The 19,836-nt window shown below is 41.5% G+C and overlaps 2 protein-coding genes across 24 annotated transcripts in view; one reads left to right on the top strand and one right to left on the bottom strand.

The window, feature by feature from the left end:
• ZNF674 (zinc finger protein 674) overlaps positions 1-15,072 on the top strand; it is a 32,060-nt gene extending 16,988 nt beyond the window's left edge. For all 19 annotated transcript variants that reach the window (XM_077888463.1, XM_077888470.1, XM_077888466.1 and 16 more), the window contains one exon: positions 13,421-15,072. In XM_077888463.1, coding sequence (XP_077744589.1) covers positions 13,421-14,925 — 1,505 coding nt within the window. In that variant the 3' untranslated portion in view covers positions 14,926-15,072. The remainder of the gene's footprint in view (positions 1-13,420) is intronic.
• Positions 779-19,836, bottom strand: part of KRABD4 (KRAB domain containing 4) — a 40,131-nt gene continuing 21,073 nt past the window's right edge. The window contains exons 6-8 of one of the 5 annotated variants that reach the window (XM_077888523.1): positions 17,553-17,754; positions 7,453-7,786; positions 6,901-7,244 (exon numbers count right to left, since the gene is read on the bottom strand). In XM_077888523.1, coding sequence (XP_077744649.1) covers positions 17,645-17,754 — 110 coding nt within the window. In that variant the 3' untranslated portion in view covers positions 6,901-7,244; positions 7,453-7,786; positions 17,553-17,644. Of the gene's footprint in view, positions 982-3,507; positions 3,620-6,900; positions 7,245-7,452; positions 7,787-17,552; positions 17,755-19,836 lie in introns of those variants that run through there. The other 4 variants (XM_077888532.1, XM_077888524.1, XM_077888535.1 and 1 more) reach the window with 4 other exon arrangements.

Consider the following 19,836-nt stretch of genomic DNA (forward strand, 5'->3'; position numbering starts at 1 on the left):
TTGATAGAATTCCCCTGGGAAGCCATCTGGCCCTGGACTTTTGTGTCTTGGGAGGTTTTGGATGACTGCTTCAATTTCCTCCCTGGTTATTGGCCTGTTCAGGTTTTCTATTTCTTCCTGTTCCAGTTTTGTTAGTTTGTGGCTTTCCAGGAATGCATCCATTTCTTCTAGATTGCCTAATTTATTGGCGTATAGCTGTTCATAATATGTTTTTAAAATCGTTTGTATTTCCTTGGTGTTAGTAGTGATCTCTCCTTTCTCATTCATGATTTTATTAATTTGAGTCTTCTCTCTTTTTTAATAAGGCTGGCTAATAGTTTATCTATCTTATTAATTCAATTCTTTCAAAGAACCAACTCCTGGTTTTGTTTATCTGTTCCACAGTTCTTCTGGTCTCGATTTCGTTGAGTTCTGCTTGAATCTTAATTAACTCTCTTCTTCTGCTGGGTGTAGGATCTATTTGCTGTTTTTTCTCTAGCTCCTTTAGGTGTAAGGTTAGCTTTTGTATTTGAGTTCTTTCCAGTTTTTGAATGGATGCTTGTATTGCAATGTATTTCCCCCTTAGGACTGCTTTTGCTGCATCCCAAAGATTTTGAACGGTTGTATCTTCATTCTCATTAGTTTCCATGAATCTTTTTAATTCTTCCTTAATTTCCTGGTTGACCCTTTCATCTTTTAGCAGGATGGTCCTTAACCTCCACGTATTTGAGGTCCTTCCAAACTTCTTGTTGTGATTTAGTTCTAATTTCAAGGCATTATGGTCTGAGAATATGCAGGGGACGATCCCAATCTTTTGGTATCATTTCAGACTCGATTTGTGACCCAGTATGTGGTCTATTCTGGAAAAAGTTCCATGTACACTTGAGAAGAATGTATTCAGTTGAATTTGGATGTAAAGTTCTGTAGATATCTGTGAAATCCATCTGGTCCAGTGTATCATTTAAAGCTCTTGTTTCTTTGGAGATGTTGTGCTTAGAAGACCTATCAAGGGTAGAAAGAGCTAGATTGAAGTCACCAAGCATAAGTGTATTATTATCTAAGTATTTCTTCACTTTGGTTATTAATTGATTTAAATATTTGGCAGCTCCCACATTCGGGGCATATATATTGAGGATTGTTAGGTCCTCTTGTTGGATAGATCCTTTAAGTATGATATAGTGTCCCTTTTCATCTCTCACTACAGTCTTCGGAGTAAATTTTAGTTTATCTGATATAAGGATGGCTACCCCTGCTTTCTTTTGAGGACCATTTGAATGGTAAATGGTTCTCCAACCTTTTATTTTCAGGTTGTAGGTGTCCTTCTGTCTAAAATGAGTCTCTTGTAGACAGCAAATAGATGGGTCCTGCTTTTTTATCCAGTCTGAAACCCTGCGCCTTTTGATGAGGTCATTAAGCCTGTTCACGTTCAGAGTTACTATTGACAGATATGAGTTTAGTGTCATCATGATATCTATTCAGTCTTTGTTTTTGTGGATTGTTCCACTGAACTTCTTCTTAAAGGGAATTTTAAGAGTCCCCCTTAAAATTTATTGCAGAGCTGGTTTGGAGGTCACATATTCTTTCAGTTCCTGCCGGTCTTGGAAGCTCTTTATCTCTCCTTCCATTTTGAATGAGAGCCTTGCTGGATAAAGTATTCTTGGTTGCATGTTCTTCTCATTTAGGTCCCTGAATATATCTTTCCAGTCCTTTCTGGCCTGCCAGGTCTCTGTGGAGAGGTCTGCTGTTACCCTAATACTCCTCCCCATAAAAGTCAGGGATTTTTTGTCTCTTGCTGCTTTAAGGATCTTCTCTTTATCTTTGGAATTTGCAAGTTTCACTATTAAATGTCGAGGTGTTGAACAGTTTTTATTAATTTTAGGGGGGGAATCTATCTCTTGGATCTGAATGCCTGTTTCCCTTCCTAGATTAAGAAAGTTTTCAGCTAGGATTTGTTCAAATACATATTCTGGCCCTCTTTCCCTTTCGGCACCCTTGGGAACCCCAATTAAACGTAGGTTTTTCTTCCTCAGGCTGTCGTTTATTTCCCTTAATCTATCTTCATGGTCTTTTGTTTGTCTCTTTTTTCCTCAGTTTCCCTCTTTGCCATCAACTTGTCTTCTATGTCACTCACTTGTTCTTCCATCTCGTTAACCCTCGTTGTTAGGACTTCTAGTTTGGATTGCATCTCATTCAATTGATTTTTAATTTCTGCCTGATTGGATCTAAATTCTGCAGTCATGAAGTCTCTTGAGTCCTTTATGCTTTTTGTCTAGAGCCACCAGTAGCTGTATAATTGTGCTTCTGAATTGGCTTTCTGACATTGAATTGTAATCCAGATTTTGTAACTCTGTGGGAGAGAGGACTGTTTCTGATTCTTTCTTTTGAGGTGAGGTTTTCCTTCTAGTCATTTTGCTCAGTGCAGAGTGGCCAAAAACAAGTTGTATTGGGAAAAGGATAAAAAGAGAGGAGACAAAGAAGGAAAGAAAAGAGAAAAAGAGAAAAAGAAAAAAGAAAAAAAAAGAGAAGAAAAAGAGAAAGAAAAAGAAAGAAAGGGAAAAAAGGGTGGGGGAAGCAAACAGAAATCAAAAAGCAAAAAAAAAAAAAAAAAACCAACCAAACAAAAAACAGGGGGGAGTATCTTCTGTTTCTGTATACTTTAAGTCCCTTGACTTCCCCTGGAACTTGTCCTTCTAGCTGGTCTTCTGGGGGAGGGGCCTGTTGTGCTGATTTTCAGGTGTTAGCACTTGGGGGAGCTGCTCTTCCCCCTGCCTGGTGCAGGGCTCAGTGGGGGTTGTTTACCCCGTGAGGCCCCAGGAGGAACAACCCCAGTGGAGGGGCCAGCTCCGGAGCCCTGGATTCAGCTCCCACAGTTAACTATGGAGCTCTCTGTCTGCAGGGCCTGGAGGTTCCGGGGGCGGGGCCGCTTATCTGCTCAGCTCAGGGCAGGAACGTCCTTGTGGTCCTGGGCCCTTCCGGCCTCTGCCTGTCCCGTGGGGAAGGCCGCATCCTGAGCTGTGTCCCCGCGCCCTGGGCTCCCGGGCCTGCGCTGTTGGATTCGTGGTCCCACGCGCAGCCCCCTCAACGGAGCCCCGGCCTGAGCCCCTCCGAGCTGCTCCCGGAGCCGCGCAGCCCCCTCCGCACGGAGCCTCTTCCTCTGCTGGAGCCGCCTCGGAGCTGCTCCGGGGGCGCGCAGTCCCCTCTCCGTGGAGCCGCCGCCCGAGCCCCTCTGAGCTGCTCCCGGGTCCCCCGCGCTGCAGCCCTTAGGGAGCTCGGCGTACTTTCCTGGGCGCTCAGGAGTCTGTTAGTGTCCCAGGGAGCCTGAGGGCATCCCCGCCCTCCTAGGGTCTTGCTCTAACTCCTTGCGGGCGCCTTTCCACCCGGGAAGATTGGTGAAGCTCCTGCTTCTCCGGGACGGGGCTCTCCTGTCCTGGGGGCGCTCGCCCCAGCCTTAGCCCGGCTCCTCGCAGGGCCCCTCCCCCTTGGATGCCTTTTGTTTATTTCTTCCCCCCCCCCCCCCCCCCCCCCCCCCCGTCTTCCTACCTTGATAGAAGCACAAACTCTTCTCACTGTAGCATTCCAGCTGTTCTCTCTTTAAATCTCAGGCCGAATTCGTAGATTTTCAGGATGATTTGAAGGTTATCTAGGTAATTTGGTGGGGACAGGTGATTTGGGGACCCTACTCTTCCGCCATCTTGCCCCTCCCTCTGTTATAGTTTTCAAATGCATTATATCTATATACATTTTAACCTCCTAGACAATGTTACAGTTGTTGCTTTCAACTATCATATATACCAAAGAATTCAAAAGGAAAAAATAATCTGTTATACTTGCCAAGATATTTTACCATTTCTGCTGCTTGTTATTTATTCCTGAAGTTCTGTGCTTCCCTCTGATATTATTTCCCTTCACTCTGAAGATCCTGTATCATTTCTCTTAGAACAAATCTACTGGTGACAATGTCTTTTGTTTTCCTTGTGTGAATGTTTAAATTTCATCTTCATTGTTGAAGGATATTTTTGCTGGATATAGAATTCTGGGTTGACATTTCTTTACCTTTAGTATTTTTAAGGTGCTCTAATATTGAGCTGCCTGGGTGGCTCAGTCAGTTAAGTATCCAACTCTTGATTTTGACTCAAGTCATGATTTCGGAGTTGTGAGATAGAGCCCTATATGGGGCTCCCCTCTGGGCATGGATCCTGCTTAAGATTCTCCCTCTCCTTCTCCCAGTGCCCTTCCCCCCTCCCTCTAAAAAAAATTCTGAAAGCAAAAAGAAAGGCCATTATCTTCTAGCCTGTGTTGTTTCTGATAACAACTTCACAGACATTTGAATCATTGTTTCCTCATAGGCAGTGTGCTTTTGTTCAAGATTTTTTTTCAAGTTTGCTTTCCAGCAATTTGATTGTAATAATTCTGGGGGTTTCTTTGAGTTTGTTGTTTCTGGTGTGCTAAGTTTTTTGGATGTGCAAATTTATGTCTTTCTCTAAATTTGGAAATTAAAAATTATTTTAATTAATATTTAAGTATTTAAAGATTTGAGAGAGAGAGAGAGCTAGAGAGGGAGCATGAGTATGGGGAGGAGCAGAGTCAGAGGGAGAAGCAGACTCCGTTGCTGAGCAGGTAGCTCAAGCGGGACTTGATCCCAGGACTCTGGGATCATGACCTGAGCAGAAGGCCAATGTTTAACTAACAGAGCCACCCAGGTGCCCCCATATTTGGACATTTTTTGGCCATTATTTCCTCAGATCTTTTTTTTTTTTTCTGCAGTGGTCTCTTTTCCTTTGAGGGTTCTAATGACATGAATGTTGGGCCTTTTGATATTGTCCCACAGGTATCTGATACTGTTTTTCCTTTCTTTTATTTTTCCCAGTCGTTTTTCTCTCTATTCCACAGATTGGCAGGTCAGATCATCTTTGTCAGTTTAACTCCAAGTTCATTGACTCTTGCCTCTGTCATTGCCATTCTAAGTCCCTCCCATGAGTTGGTTTTTAAATTTCAGATCATTTTGTTTTTTAGTTGTAAATTCCAATTTCTTTTTTACAGTTTCTATCCCTCTTGAGAACTTCTATTTATCCATTTATTTCATGTATATTTACCTTTATCTCATAGAGCTTAGTTTTAGTAGTTGCTTAAATGTCTGATAATTCTAGTGCCTGAGTGATCTCAGGACTGGCATCAGTTGATTGTCTTTTCCCTTACGAATTGGTCACCTTTTGCTGGTTGTTTGTTATATTGAATAATTTTGGATTCTATCCTAGCTATTGGAGATTGTTTTGTTGTTTTTAATCTTTTTTTGTTACATAATAGGCCTGGTTAGATTCAGACCACCTGTTTTGTCTCACCTCCTATGGGCATTAATTTCATCTAGTTCAGATTTGAGCCATTGCCATGCTTCTTTGAATCTTTCCTGTGTATGCACCATTCAGGGGTTAGTGTGAGACTTGAGTGGTGATTTAAGTCTTTGTGCAATTATCAAAGACTTTGCTGTCCTGCTTTGGGTCTGTCTCATGCATTTGTTACTCTGACTTGAACTGTGATTTAGATCTTAGTTTAGTTCACTTCTTAAAGCTTTGGTGTGAGGCTTTTCTTGCCTTTGCATGCATAGCCCTTGGACGAGCTCAGGACTTGTGGAGGTACCATGGGGACAAAGTTTTGCAATAGGATAAGGGAGAACAAAAGGGAGACTCACTCTATGAGCTGCTTCTCTACCTTTTAACTCTCCTTCAGAGACTGTCTGCTTTTATTTATTTCTCAGAACCTTCAAGTAGTTGCTTTACATATTTTGTCCAGAGCTTTTTCCTTGCAAGAATCAGTAAGAGAGGCTGTTGTAGATCTCCATTGTGGCCGGTAATGGAAACCTTGATTTTATTCATTCTCACTTTTTTCTTTGTAATTTCTGTCCTGCTAGTTTGAATTGAATTTTTTCCTTTTCTGGTTTCATAAAGTAAAAGCTTAGATCATTACTTTGACAGCTTCCTTTTCTAATGTAGACATTGGGAGAGCTATAACTGTCTCTGAGTACTGATTTAGCTGTTTTCACCCCCTTTGTTATGGTGTAATTGACATATAAGAAATTGCACATCCTTATGTGCACGATCTGGTAAGTTTTGACATGCACATCCATGAATCTATCACCACAATCAAGATAACAAAGTCATAGAATATGTTGGGAAGGATTTCCTCCCTCTTCAGTTCTATGGAAGAATTTGTATAGACATTGGTATTACTTTTTCCTTAAGTGTTTAGTAGTATTCTCCAGTGAAGTTGCCTGGGCCTGGAGTTTTCTTTATGGAAGGGCTTTATACTACAATTTCAATATCTTTAATAGATATTGGTTTATTCATATTATTTATTCTTTTTAAAAGATTTTATTTATTTATTCATGAGAGAGACACAGAGAGAGGCACAGACACAGGCAGAGAGAGAAGCAGGCCCCATGCAGGGAGCCTGACGTGGGACTCGATCCCGGGTCTCCAGGATCATACCCTGGGCTGAAGGCGGTGCTAAACCACTGAGCCACCCAGGCTGCCCCATATTATTTATTATTATTTATTCTTTTTTTTTTAAAGATGTATTTATTTATTTATGATAGACACACACACAGACAGAGAGAGAGGCGCAGAGACACAGGCAGAGGGAGAAGCTCCACGCCAGGAGCCTGACGCAGGATCCATGCCGGGAGCCCGACGCGGGACTCAATCCTGGGACTCCAGGATTGCACCCTGGGCCAAAGGCAGGCGCCAAACCGCTGAGCCACCCAGGATTCCCCATATTATTTATTCTTGAATGAGCTTTGGTCATTTGTGTCTTTCAAGGAGTTCATCTGTTTTACCTAGGTTGTCAAACTTACTGGCATAAAGGTGTTCTTAATATTCTTTCATTATATTTTTAATTTCTGAGGGTCATTGGGTAGCCTCACTCTAATTGTATGTTTTTAAGATTTTATCTATTTATTTATTCATGAGAGACACATAGAGAGAGGCAGCGACAGACGAGGGAGAAGCAGGCTCCCTGCAGGAAACCTGATGCGGAAGTCAATCCCAGGACCCCAGGATCACGCCCTGAGCTGAAGGCAGATGCTCAACCACTGAGCCACCCAGGCATCCCACCTCTCTTTAGTTTTAAAAGTTCAGTCACGTGTAGTGGTGAAAACTATGAACTTCACTGAAAGGGAAATCTCTCCTCCAATGAATGCCTGCTTCACTGCTTCGGGCTGGGCATTTTTAGTAGCAAAAGAAGGATGTTCCACTTTTTCTTTCTTTACTCTCCTCATCAGCGCTTCCTTCTTCCTCTTTTTTTTTTTTTTTTAATTTTTATTTATTTGTGATAGTCACACAGAGAGAGAGAGAGAATGAGGCAGAGACACAGGCAGAGGGAGAAGCAGGCTCCATGCACCGGGAGCCCAACGTGGGATTCGATCCCGGGTCTCCAGGATCGCGCCCTGGGCCAAAGGCAGGCGCCAAACCGCTGCGCCACCCAGGGATCCCTTCCTTCTTCCTCTTATCCCCTACTCGACAACTAGGCCATCTCTCGCTCCCTGGCTGAAGCAAGTGAGGAAGGAAAAAAATACGAAGGATAAAAATAGTTTGTCCGAACTGATCAAGATGTAATCTGATACTGGTACCCTTGGCACATGGCAGATTCTGAAGACTGATGCTTCTTCCTATCCTTGGCACTTTGATGGTTTCCCTGGAGATGCTTGGCTAGGGCCGTGATCGCAGTTTTCTCATCATAGGCATCTGGATGCTGGCAGGAAGCCTTCTTTCCAAAGTAGCCCAGTCCTGTTCACATCCAGAGGGGCCACATCTGGCTTAGAGAGAGAGAGAGAGAGAGAGAATGTATGTGTTTGTATGTGTGTCCCTGTGTGTCTGTGTGTCCATGTCCGTGCACCTTGACCTCTATACCCCCTATGCAACCTCTTTACTACCACAGACTGCCTCCATCCACCTGGCACCTATAGTTTTTCTAGGTGCAAATTAGGTGCCAAGCTCTAATGTGTTTACCCAAACTCTAGCAGACATGTATCAAGCAAGTTGTCTCCTTGAAGTCCTTACTAGGTTAGGGGTCAGGTGGACATACTCCACCCACTCATGTTGTTGAAGAGAGAAAATGCTGCCACTTTCCTGCAGCCCTCCCAGAAACAGTCTTCATCTTCAGCTTCTTCAACCTTAACCTCTTAGACTTTTCAGGTATATGTTAGTGCTGAGGGACATTGAGTGGTTGTAACCTGCTCTTTTTAAGTCCTGCAAGGGTGTCTGGACTGGAGAAGCACTTGGTAGGATTTTATTATCAGGCTTTGAAACAGAAAGAGTGTACTTTTTTTTCTTTTTTGGTCTTGTGATGAGAACTTTTAAGATTTACTTTCTTAGCTGCTTTCTAATATATATTACTATTATTATTATTATTTATTATTATTATTTTAAAGATTTTATTTATTCATGAGAGACACAGAGAGAGAGAGGCAGAGACATAGGCAGAGGGAGAAGCAGGCTCCCTGCAGGGAGTCCAATGTGGGACTCAATCCCAGAATCCTGGAATCAGGACCTGAGCCAAAGACAGATGCTCAACCACTGAGCCACCCAGCTTCCCCTATAATACAGTATTATTATTAAGTATAGTCACCTTGCTTTATGTGGATTTATTAATGATAAAATAGATATTTTACTTTGATGAAATATGAAATAATTATGGCATTTGTGTTACAAACAACATGCTTCTCAAATATAAAGATGTAAATGGAGAAACAAAGCCACGAATGGTCCAAGTTTACCGTACCACTCTCAGAAATGATTATCCATAGCCTAACATTATAAAGTATTACAGTATAATATTATAATACAGCTAGGTTTCAGAAATATTTACATCTGACAAAAAATAGAATTTACATTCTTTTTAAAGTCTTATGGAACAATTACAAAAATCTCTTTGGCTACAAAAAAATCTCTAAAATTTCTCCTAAGTAGAGTTTCAATGCTTTACATTTTCTGGGCATAATATAACTCTAGTTTATTTTTTTATTTATTTATTTTTTTTAATGATAGTCACACACAGAGAGAGAGAGAGAGGCAGAGACACAGGCAGAGGGAGAAGCAGGCTCCATGCACCGGGAGCCCGACGTGGGATTCGATCCCTGGTCTCCAGGATCGCGCCCTGGGCCAAAGGCAGGCGCCAAACCGCTGCGCCACCCAGGGATCCCATAACTCTAGTTTAATGGGAAAAAGAGAAAGTAGTAAAATAAACCTACCTAATTTGCAATAAACATTCTTCCTGGGCAGATGACCAAAAACAAAACAAAACAAAACAAAACAAAAACACCAAAATTGAACTTAACAAAACAAAACAATGTAAAGAATCTATCAGTACCTTATGACAACAGAAAATCACACACAGACATAGACACACATACACTGATGTTCATCATAAAATTGAGGACAACCTGGGTGGCTCAGCGGTTTAGCACTGCCTTCAGCCCAGGGCATGATCCTGGAGACCCGGGATCGAGTTCCACATCGGGCTCCCTGTGTGGAGCCTGCTTCTCCCTCTGCCTATGTCTCTGCCTCTCTCAATCTCTGTCTCGTCTCTCATGAATAAATAAAATCTTTAAAAAATACTCTTCCTTTTTAAATTTAAATTCAGTTAGCCAACATATTAGTTGGCTAACATCATTAGTTTCAGATGTAGCATTCAGTGATTCATCAATTGCATATAACACCCAGTGCTCATTGCATCATGTGCCCCCCTTAATGCCTATCACTCAGTGACCCCATCCCCCTACCCACCTCCCCTTCAGCTTTACATGAGTTTTAATATCATGTTAAACCAATTCCCCAAGAGTATGGGTTGCAGCTGGGTGGGCAGATAGACCTTCCTGAAATACACACACACACACACACACACACACACACACTGGAATATCACCCAGCCATCAAAAAGAATGAAATCTTGCCATTTGGAACAGCATGGATGGAACTAGAGGGTATTATGCTATGTGAAACGAGTCAGAGAAAGACAAATGCCATACAATCTTACTCGTATGTGGAATTTAAGAAACAAAACAGATGAACATAGGAGAAGGGAAAGAAAAAGAGAGGGAGGCAAACCATAAGAGACTCTGTACTAGAGAACAAACTGAAGGCTGTTGGAGGGGAGGGGGGCAGATATGCTAAACAGCAATGGGGATTAAGGAGGGCATTTGTGATGAGCACACTGGGTGTATATATAAATGATGGATCACTAAATTCTACTCCTGAAATCAATACTATACTACATGTTTACTAAGTAGAACTTAAATCAAAACTTTAAAAAAAATGGATGCCTGGATGGCTCAGTTGGTTAAATATCTTCCTTTGGCTCTAGTCATGATCCCAGGGTCCTGGGTTCGAGCTCCACATTAGGCTCCCTGCTTAACAGGGAGCCTGCTTCTCCCTCTCCCTCTGTTTGTGCACTCTCTCTCTTTTATTTGAAAGAGAGAGAGCTCAAATAAATAAATAAAACCTTAAAAAAAATAGAGGTGGATGCTATGAAAGCATAGAGGGGAGGAAGTAATAACCTTGCCCAAATCTTTTCACAAACTCTCCCACTGAAAAACGGTATGTGTCTCTCATTTTGTTCTAATTGTCTTTGGAAAACAAAGCTGATTTTTAAAAATACAATTTAATATGGTTCCCCTTTAACGGGGTTAATATATATTTATTGTGTATTACTATGTTAGTATTTCTTCTTTCTTGTATTTTCTATATATCCTGCTTCTTCTTTACCTCTTTTTTTTAAAGACTTTATTTATTTTAGAGAGCAAGAGTGAGTGGAGAGGTAAGGGCAGAGGGAAAGGGAGAGAATCCCAAGCAGACTCTGCTGAGCATGGAACCCAATGTGTGGAGCTCAACACAACCTGAGCCAAAATCAAGAGTTGGATGCCCAACCAACTGAGCCACCTAGGTGCCCCTCTTTACCTCTTTTCTCTTGCCTTTACTGCATTTTTTACCCCCACCCCCGTTTTTTCCCTTTGGTTATTTTCCTCCTGAAAAATTCAAGTACCAAGCATTATTCTCAGCCAGACATTGTATGTGGCCAATTCCCTGCCTTTTCTTGTCCACAGACATCTTTATTTTTGTCATCTTTTCCTGTGATCATCTATCTGGGGATAGAATTCTAAGATGACACCAAGCTTCTCTCCGGACTTTTAAGTACATTGTTTAATCTTTTAGTTTCTTTTATTGCTGATGAAGTCTGATGTTGAGCTCATTGTTTCTTTACAGCAATTCTAAAAATTTCTCTGTGGCAGCTTCCCATATGTACTTTCTGAATTGAAAGTTCTGTGGTTCCACTGAACTCTGTCCAGGTTCAGTTTTGCTCTTATTTACCACACTCAGGACTCTGGACATTCAGTGGTAGGATGTGTACCTTTCTTCCATCCAGAAAACTATCGGTCATTGTCTCTTCAAATATAGCCTAGTTCAGAGGTCACCAAGACCACTACCATATTTAGAGATTTTTGAGGACTCGTGGGACTGGGCAGATAGTTGCATCCATAGCTACAATTTCTTACAGCAATGTAGTAAGGAGATTCCAATAAATCCAAAGGGAAAAGACACTAGCAGAGGCTGGATGAATCCACAAATAGGATTCCTAATGCTTGCTCTCTCCCTCCCAGGAGATCTGGGTCATCCAGGGCACTCTTCTCCCAGCAGAGAAGCTGCAACAACATATGTGCCCAGGGAAGCCCATTAGAAACTCCACACTGCCAGTTGTTCTGCCTAGCATGTATACCCAAATTTCAGACTCACAGAAGGAAAGGAGATGGGCCGCATAAATCACATTGTTTGTATAAGCAGCCTCATCAGTTAGGGAATGGTGGAGACGTTCTTGATCTCCCAAGTTCCCAGATGTCAGCCAGGGTCCAGCCTTGCAAGCTAGCCTTTCTCAGTATGGCAGTCTCAGGGCTGTCCTGTTAACCCTTTTCTTGGCATGTTGCCCTGTCCCTTTTTCTCCAACCTTTCTGTTTGGATTTTCTATTAATCCCATGTTGGAACTTAACATTTTTCTGTTTGTCTTGCCATATTTCCATTTTGTTAGCTCTTTATGCCACATTTTGGGTGATTTCCTAAGATCTCTCAGCCGATTCATTAAATTTGTCTTTATCTGTGACTAATCTACTGTTCAACCTCTCTATTTAGAGTTTTAAGAATGCCTATATTTTCTTTTATGCTTCTTTTCTCGTGTTCTCCCTCTTACCCCATAATATAGCTCTTAAACCCTGTTTCATTGAATATTTGAAATATACTTATTAAAAAATATTTATTTTTTCATGAGAGACAAAGAGAGAGAGAGAGGCAGAGACACAGGCAGAGGGAGAAGCAGGCTCCATGCAGGGGGCCCGACATGGGACTCGATCCTGGGTCTCTAGGATCATGCCCTGGGCCAAAGGCAGCACTAAACTGCCTGGCCACCAGGGCTGCCCGAAATATACTTATTTTAAAGTCCAGATTATTCTGTTAGCTACAGTTTTAGGAATGGGAGTATCTTTAGTGTATCTGCTGATTATCTCTGAAGATGCTTAATTTCTTTGTGAGGTTTAAATTATTTTACTGTGAACTCTTCAGTGAGAATTGGTTTTCCTTAGAAGTGATGTGAGTCCTAAACTATAAAAAGATAAGAATGTATCTTTTAGAGTTTGCCACTGCTAGGAACCTACTAATAATAGGACCAATTTTCACGTTAATTATTCAGCTTGTGGGCTCTGTACTAAAATTATAATCACTTCAGATTGAGTTATACAAATGGATTTTGATTTCTTATATATAGTATCTTTATTTCCACTTTCCTTGACCAGTGGGGAGTCTTTCCAGCTCCCCGCTAACAATCATGGACGTTCCTTATGATTCCAGCTTTAAGCGAGAATTACATATCAGTTTCCTGAACATTTTTGCCCTAGGTCTGGATTTCACTGCAGATCCTCAGCCTTCAGTTTCTGTTCATCCCATCACTTTAAATTTCCACTTCACTTTTGACACCTAATACATTTCTTGTTTTTTTTTTAAGACTTTATTTATTCACAGGAGTCACACAGAGAAAGAGAGAGGGAGAGAGAGGCAGAGACACAGGCACAGGGAGAAGAGGCTCCATTCAGGGAGCCTGATGTGGGACTCAATCCTGGGTCCCTAGGATCATGCCCTGGGCCAAAGGCAGCACTAAACCGCTGAGCCACCCAGGCTGCCCCATTTCTTGGTTTTGAGCTTGACTATGTAGTAAAATATTTTTGTTAAATATGGCCCACACGTTGTGTTTGCAGTCAGAGGAGGTGGTGCTAGTGGGAGATAGAGAAAGTCCATCCACATCAGCTCAAGTCCCTGATAGTTCACAGCAAGACATTTATAAACTAATTTTATTCCATAACATTATAGTAGTAATGTTTGCAAGTTTGATGAGTTTCTTGCATTTTTTTTAGAATTCTGGCAAGTTGATGACCAGATAGACCACCACAAGGAGAGCCAAGACAGACTTCTGTGGCAAACTGCATTAGTAGACAAGGAAGCACAGAAAGATCAAAGTGGCCAAGAATTCACAACCTTCAGAAAAATCATTTATCCAAACACAGACTTTGTTTCGATAAGACAGAGACTCCCCAAATATTATTCGTGGGGAAGGTGTTCAAAACATAATTTAAACTTTCTTTGTCAAAATAGAAGCTCTATGAGACAAAAAGATGATGAATATAAGGTACATTGGAAATCATGCTTCCATTCTAATCTTGATAAAGCTCAATCATTTGCAGAGACATTTTTTGAGCCTAATGAACATGGAAAAACCCTCCACCATAAGCAAGCACTTAATAAAACTCAAAGAATTCAAACTAGGGAGAAACTCTATGAGTGTTCTCAATGTGGGAAAGTGTTTATGCAGAAAGCAAACCTCGTGGTACATCAGAGAACTCACACAGGAGAGAAGCCTTATGAATGCTGTGAATGTACAAAAGCCTTCAGCCAGAAATCAACCCTCATTGCACACCAGAGAACTCACACAGGGGAGAAGCCCTACGAATGCAGTGAATGTGGGAAAACATTTATACAGAAGTCAACTCTGGTTAAACATAAGCGAACTCACACAGCAGAGAAACCATTTGTATGTGGTGAATGTGCAAAAGCCTTTAAGAGTTCTTATCACCTTATTAGACACGAGAAAACACACATTAGACAAGCATTTTATGAAGGAGTCCACTCTGGTAAGTCCAGCCTTATGCATCAAAGGACTCTTAAGGGTGAGAAAACTGAGTGTAATAAACATGGGAAACCCTTCAATGAGAAACACAACCCCATTAAACACCACACATTTCATACAAAAGAGAAACCTTATGAGTGCAGTAAATGTGGAAAAAGCTTCAGGGGAAAATCACACCTCTCTGTTCATCAGAGAATTCATACAGGAGAGAAACCTTATGAGTGCCGCATATGTGGGAAGACATTTAGTGGAAAATCACACCTCTCTGTCCATCATAGAACTCATACAGGAGAGAAGCCTTATGAATGCAGAAGATGTGGGAAAGCATTTGGTGAAAAGTCAACCCTTATTGTACACCACAGAACTCACACAGGAGAGAAACCCTATAAATGCAATGAATGTGGGAAAGCCTTCAGCGAGAAGTCACCACTGATAAAACATGAGAGAATTCATACAGGAGAGAGACCCTACAAATGCAGTGACTGTGAGAAAGCATTCAGTAGGAAGTCAACTCTAATTAAACATCAGAGAATCCACACAGGAGAAAAACCCTATGAATGCAGTGAATGTGGGAAAGCCTTCAGCGTGAAATCAACTCTCATTGTACATCACAGGACTCATACAGGAGAGAAACCCTATGAATGCAGGGATTGTGGAAAAGCCTTCAGTGGGAAGTCAACTCTCATGAAACATCAGAGAAGTCATACAGGAGATAAAACCTATAAAGATACTTGAGAATGAGATAATTTATTAGTCATGCCTCTTTAGGTATCCATTCATCCTGAGGAGTAACCTTATAAACATCAAGAATGTCAGAAACTCTTAATATGTTATTTAATCTTCCTTTAGTATAATAAAAGGTATAAAAGCTTAATTCCAGAAGCATGTAATAAATGTGAATTTTTTTTTACCCAGAATTCTTACCCATGAGTGGAAAATTGCACATCAAAGAATTCAAAAGTGGCAAAATTACAGGTGTATGGATGTGAGATGACCTTGAGAAAGAATTTAAGGGTCATTGCCTGTCAAGAGTATTTAATAAGTTTAGAAAACCATGTTAGCAAGTATGAGAGAAACATGTTCCGTATTTTTAAAAAGATTTTATTTATTTGAGAGAGTGTGCATTAGTAAAGGGCAGAAGGAGAAGCAGACTCCCACTGAGCGTGGAGCCAGATGCAGGTCCCAATCCCAGGACCCTGAGATCATGCCCGGAGCTGAAACCAAGAGTCGGTCACCCAACCAACTGAGCTACCCAGGCACCCCCATGTTCCATATTCTATACCAAACATTTTGTGGGAAAGGTGCAGAGGTTGCAAACAAGCACTTAAATATAAAACACAAGGTTTACTGTGGAGTAGAGTCCATTTTTGAAAGAACAGTATAGAACATAAACCATTAATCCTAGTTGGGGTAGACTCCCCCTGTTGTTTCTTAAACAAATAGAAAAATTGCTCCCTTAAAAAGCATGAGAGAGGTTGAGTCATCAGGATCCCTGAAACAAAGGGGCTAGAAGAGATCTTACATGTTCTTCTTCATCTTAAGTACAAAAATGCAAATCTCACACAAAAGGCACACCTCACTTAGAAACAGTGCTAAAAATTTAATATTCTTTGTCTTTTAAGAAAACGTAATCAATCAGTTCATGGTGAGGCAGTAAGAGAGTTTTAATTTTCAGAGTATCTCCTGTAACAGCAATATTTAAATTCCAAAACAAATGAATTGAATATCCTATAATAGGCAATTGATTAAAATTTGATATATCTTTAAGGTGGGATAATATAGACCAATCAAAATCATCTTTATTATGTTTGAGGAAATGTTTATGGCAATCTGTTAAGTAAAAAACATTAAAAAACAATATACCATATGATTTACATTATAAAAAAGTACACAGAAGGCTATGCACTATTGTATCAGTGATTCTGGGTGGTAGAAATATGGCAAATTTATGCTGAGTAAAATTATATGCCCATATATATTTGTATTTATATGTTTTAGATGTGTTTATAGGTAGATACATATATTTGTATTATATTTATAAATATTTTATGTGTGTGTGTAGGTAGGTAGACATGTAGAACAAAAAGCTAGGAAGGAAATATACCAAATTATTAATCAAATTATCATTTGGGTGTTGGGATCATTGATTTTTAAATGTTTTGAGTGTAGTCTCCAGAGACTATCAAATTGTTTAAAGTAATCCTGTGCATATTTAATTCTGTCTTTCCATCCATTTTCCCTTTCAGCTTTGTATTTGATATTGAGAATATATTTTGCATGTTGAGAATGGGTATCCTGAGATTTTAATATCTGTATGTGATTTTTTTTCTGTAAGAATAAAAATATCTCCACAGTTCACCAAATCCTGTGACAAAAGTTGTCAGCTAACAGATTTAACAGATGAGATGTAGTGAATGGTCAAAGATACCACAAGTAATGAGACAAAACTGACCTCAGACACCAAATGTAAAGCTCATTTCACTGTGATATCGGTGAATGCTTTTTGCTCATATTCCTTCCTTCTCGTCCTAGTATCAGCAGTTGTATCAGGCACATCCTAGGTGACCCCAGTGAACTGTGCCCTATGTAAATCCTCTTCCCTTGAGTGTGGGCAAAACAGACTTGCAAGGCAGGGAAAGATGGTGGAAGAGTACAGTCCCCAAGTCACCTGTCCCCACCAACTTACCTAGATCACTTTCAAATCATCCTGAAAACCTATGAATTCGGCCTGAAATTTAAAGAGAGAACAGCTAGAATGCTACAGTGAGAAGAGTTCACGCTTCTATCAAGGTAGGAAGACGCTAAAAAAAATAAAAAAGCATCCAAGGGTGGGGAGAGGTCCCCGTGAGGAGCTGGGCTAAGGCTGTGCGGGGAGTGCCCCCAGGACAGAAAAGCCCAGTCCCCGAGAAGTAGGAGCTTTACCAACCTTCACAGACGGAAGGGCGCTGGTAGGGAGCCCGGGCGGGATCCCAAGAGGGGCGGGGATGCACTCAGGCTCCCAGGGGCACTAAGAGAGGAACTGCACCCCAGGGGAGAGTGCACCACACACCTGGGCCAATTTCCCTAAAGGCCTGGAGCAGGCGCCCAGCAGGGCAGGAGCAGCTCGGGCAGCTCAGGTGGCGGCTCTGCATGGAGGGGGCTGCGCAGCCCTGGGAGCGCAATTCCAGCAGTGCAGGCCCCGGAACCCAGGGCACTGGGGGACACAGCCCAGGATCCGGCGCTCCACCCGGGACAGGCAGAGGCCGGGAGGACACAGGACAGCCAGGACGCTCCTGCTGCCAGGCGACCCCAAGCTGTGCAGATTGGCGACCCCTGCCCCTGGAGCATCCAGGCCCCTGTGGACTGGGAGCTGCGGTACTTACTGTGGGAGCTGACTCCCGGGCTGGAGAGCTGGCTGCCGCCACTGTTGTTGTTTCTCCTGGTGTCACCTTGTACCTGGGACTGAGCAGGGGCGTCACAGGATAAACAGCTCCCACTGAGCTGTGCACCTGGCAGGGGCCTGGGCAGCTCCCCCAGGTATACACACCTGAATCACCACATCAGGCCCCTCCTCCAGAAGACCAGCTGGAAGAACAGGGGAAAAGCAAGTTATTCACCAAGCAGCGCTGGAAAGTTGCAGAAGTCAAGGGATTTACAGTATATAGAATCAGAGGATAGTCCCCCTTGTTTTTTGTTTTCTGTTTGTTTCCCCTCCTTTTTTTCCCTCTTTTTCTCCTTTTTCCAGTGCAACTTTTTTTTGGCCACTCTGCACTGAGCAAAATGACTAGAAGGAAAAACTCCCCACAAAAGAAAGAATCAGAAACAGTACTCTCTCCCACAGAGTTACAGAATTTGGATTACAGTTCAATGTCAGAAAGCCAATTCAGAAGCACAATTATAAAAATACTGGTGGCTCTAGAAAAAAGCATAAAGGATTCAAGAGACTTCATGACTGCAGAATTTAGATCTAATCAGGCCAAAATTAAAACTCAATTAGATGCAATCCAAACTGGAGGTCCTAATGACGAGGGTTAATGAGGTAGAAGAACGAGTGAGTGACATAGAAGACAAGTTGATGGCAAGGAAGGAAGCTGAGGAAAAAAGAGAAAAACAAAAAAGCTCATGAGGAAAGGTTAAGGGAAATAAATGACAGCCTCAGAAGGAAAAATCTATGTTTAATTGGGGTTCCAGAGGGCGCCAAAAGGGACAGAGGACCAGAAAGGGTATTTGAATAAATCATAGATGAGAACTTCCCTAACTTGGGAAGGGAAATAGGCATTCAGATCCAGGAGATGGATTCCCCCCCCCTTAAAATCAATAAAAACCGATCACCACCCCAACATTTAATAATGAAACTTGCAAATTCCAAAGATAAAGAGAAGATCCTTAAAGCAGCAAGAGACAAGAGATCCCTAACCTTTATGGGGAGAAGAAGTATTAGGTTAACAGCAGACCTCTCCAGAGACCTGGCAGGCCAGAAAGCACTGGCAGGATTTTTCAGGGTCCTAAATGAGAAGAACATGCAGCGAAGAATACTTGAGCAAGGCTCTCATTCAGAATAAAAGGAGAGATAAAGAGCTTCCAACATAGGCAGAAACTGAAAGAATATGTGACCACCAAACCAGCTCTGCAAGAAATATTAAGAGGGACTCTGTAAAAGAAAGAGGAAGTCCAAGAAAACAATCCACAAAAACAGGGATTGAGTAGGTATCATGATGACACTAAATTCATATCTTTCAATAGTAACTCTGAACGTGAATGGGCTTAATGACCCCATCAAAAGGCGCAGGGTTTCAGACTGGGTAAAAAAGCAAGACCCATCTATTTGCTGTCTACAAGAGACTCATTTTAGACGTAAGGACACCTACAGCCTGAAAATAAAAGGTTGGGGAACCATTTACCATTCAGATGGTCCTCAAAAGAAAGCAGGGGTAGCCATCCTCATATCAGATAAAGTTTATCCCAAAGATCGTAGTAAGAGATGAAGAGGGACACTTTATCATACTTAAAGGACCTATCCAACAAGAGGACCTAACAATCATGAATATTTATGCCACTAATGTGGGAGTGGCCAAGTATATCAATAAATTAATAACCAAAGTTAAGACATACTTAGATAATAATACACTTATACTGGGAGACTTGAATACGGCACTTTCTGCAATCGATAGATTTTCTAAGCACAGCATCTCCAAAGAAACAAGCTTTAAATGATACACTAGACCACATGGATTTCACGGATATTTACAGAACTTTACATCCAAATGAACTGAATACACATTCTTCTCAAGTGCACATGGAACTTTCTCCAGAATAGACAACATACTGGGTCACAAATCAGGTCTTAACTGATACCAAAAGATTGGGATTGTCCCTTGCATATTTTCAGACCATAATGCTTTGAAACTAGGACTAAACCACAAAAGGAAGTTGGGAAGTAATTCAAACATGTGGAGGTTAAATACCATCCTGCTAAAAGATGAAAGGGTCAACCAGGATATTTGAGAAGAATTAAAAAGATTCATGGAAACTAATGAGAATGAAGATACAACCGTTCAAAATCTTTGGGATACAGCAAAAGCAGTCCTAAGGGGGAAATACCTCACAATACAAGAATCCATCCAAAAACTGGAAAGAACTCAAATACAAAAGCTAACCTTGTACCTA

Source organism: Canis aureus, chromosome X, assembly GCF_053574225.1.
Source record: "Canis aureus isolate CA01 chromosome X, VMU_Caureus_v.1.0, whole genome shotgun sequence".
Classification (NCBI taxonomy): Eukaryota; Metazoa; Chordata; class Mammalia; order Carnivora; family Canidae; genus Canis; species Canis aureus.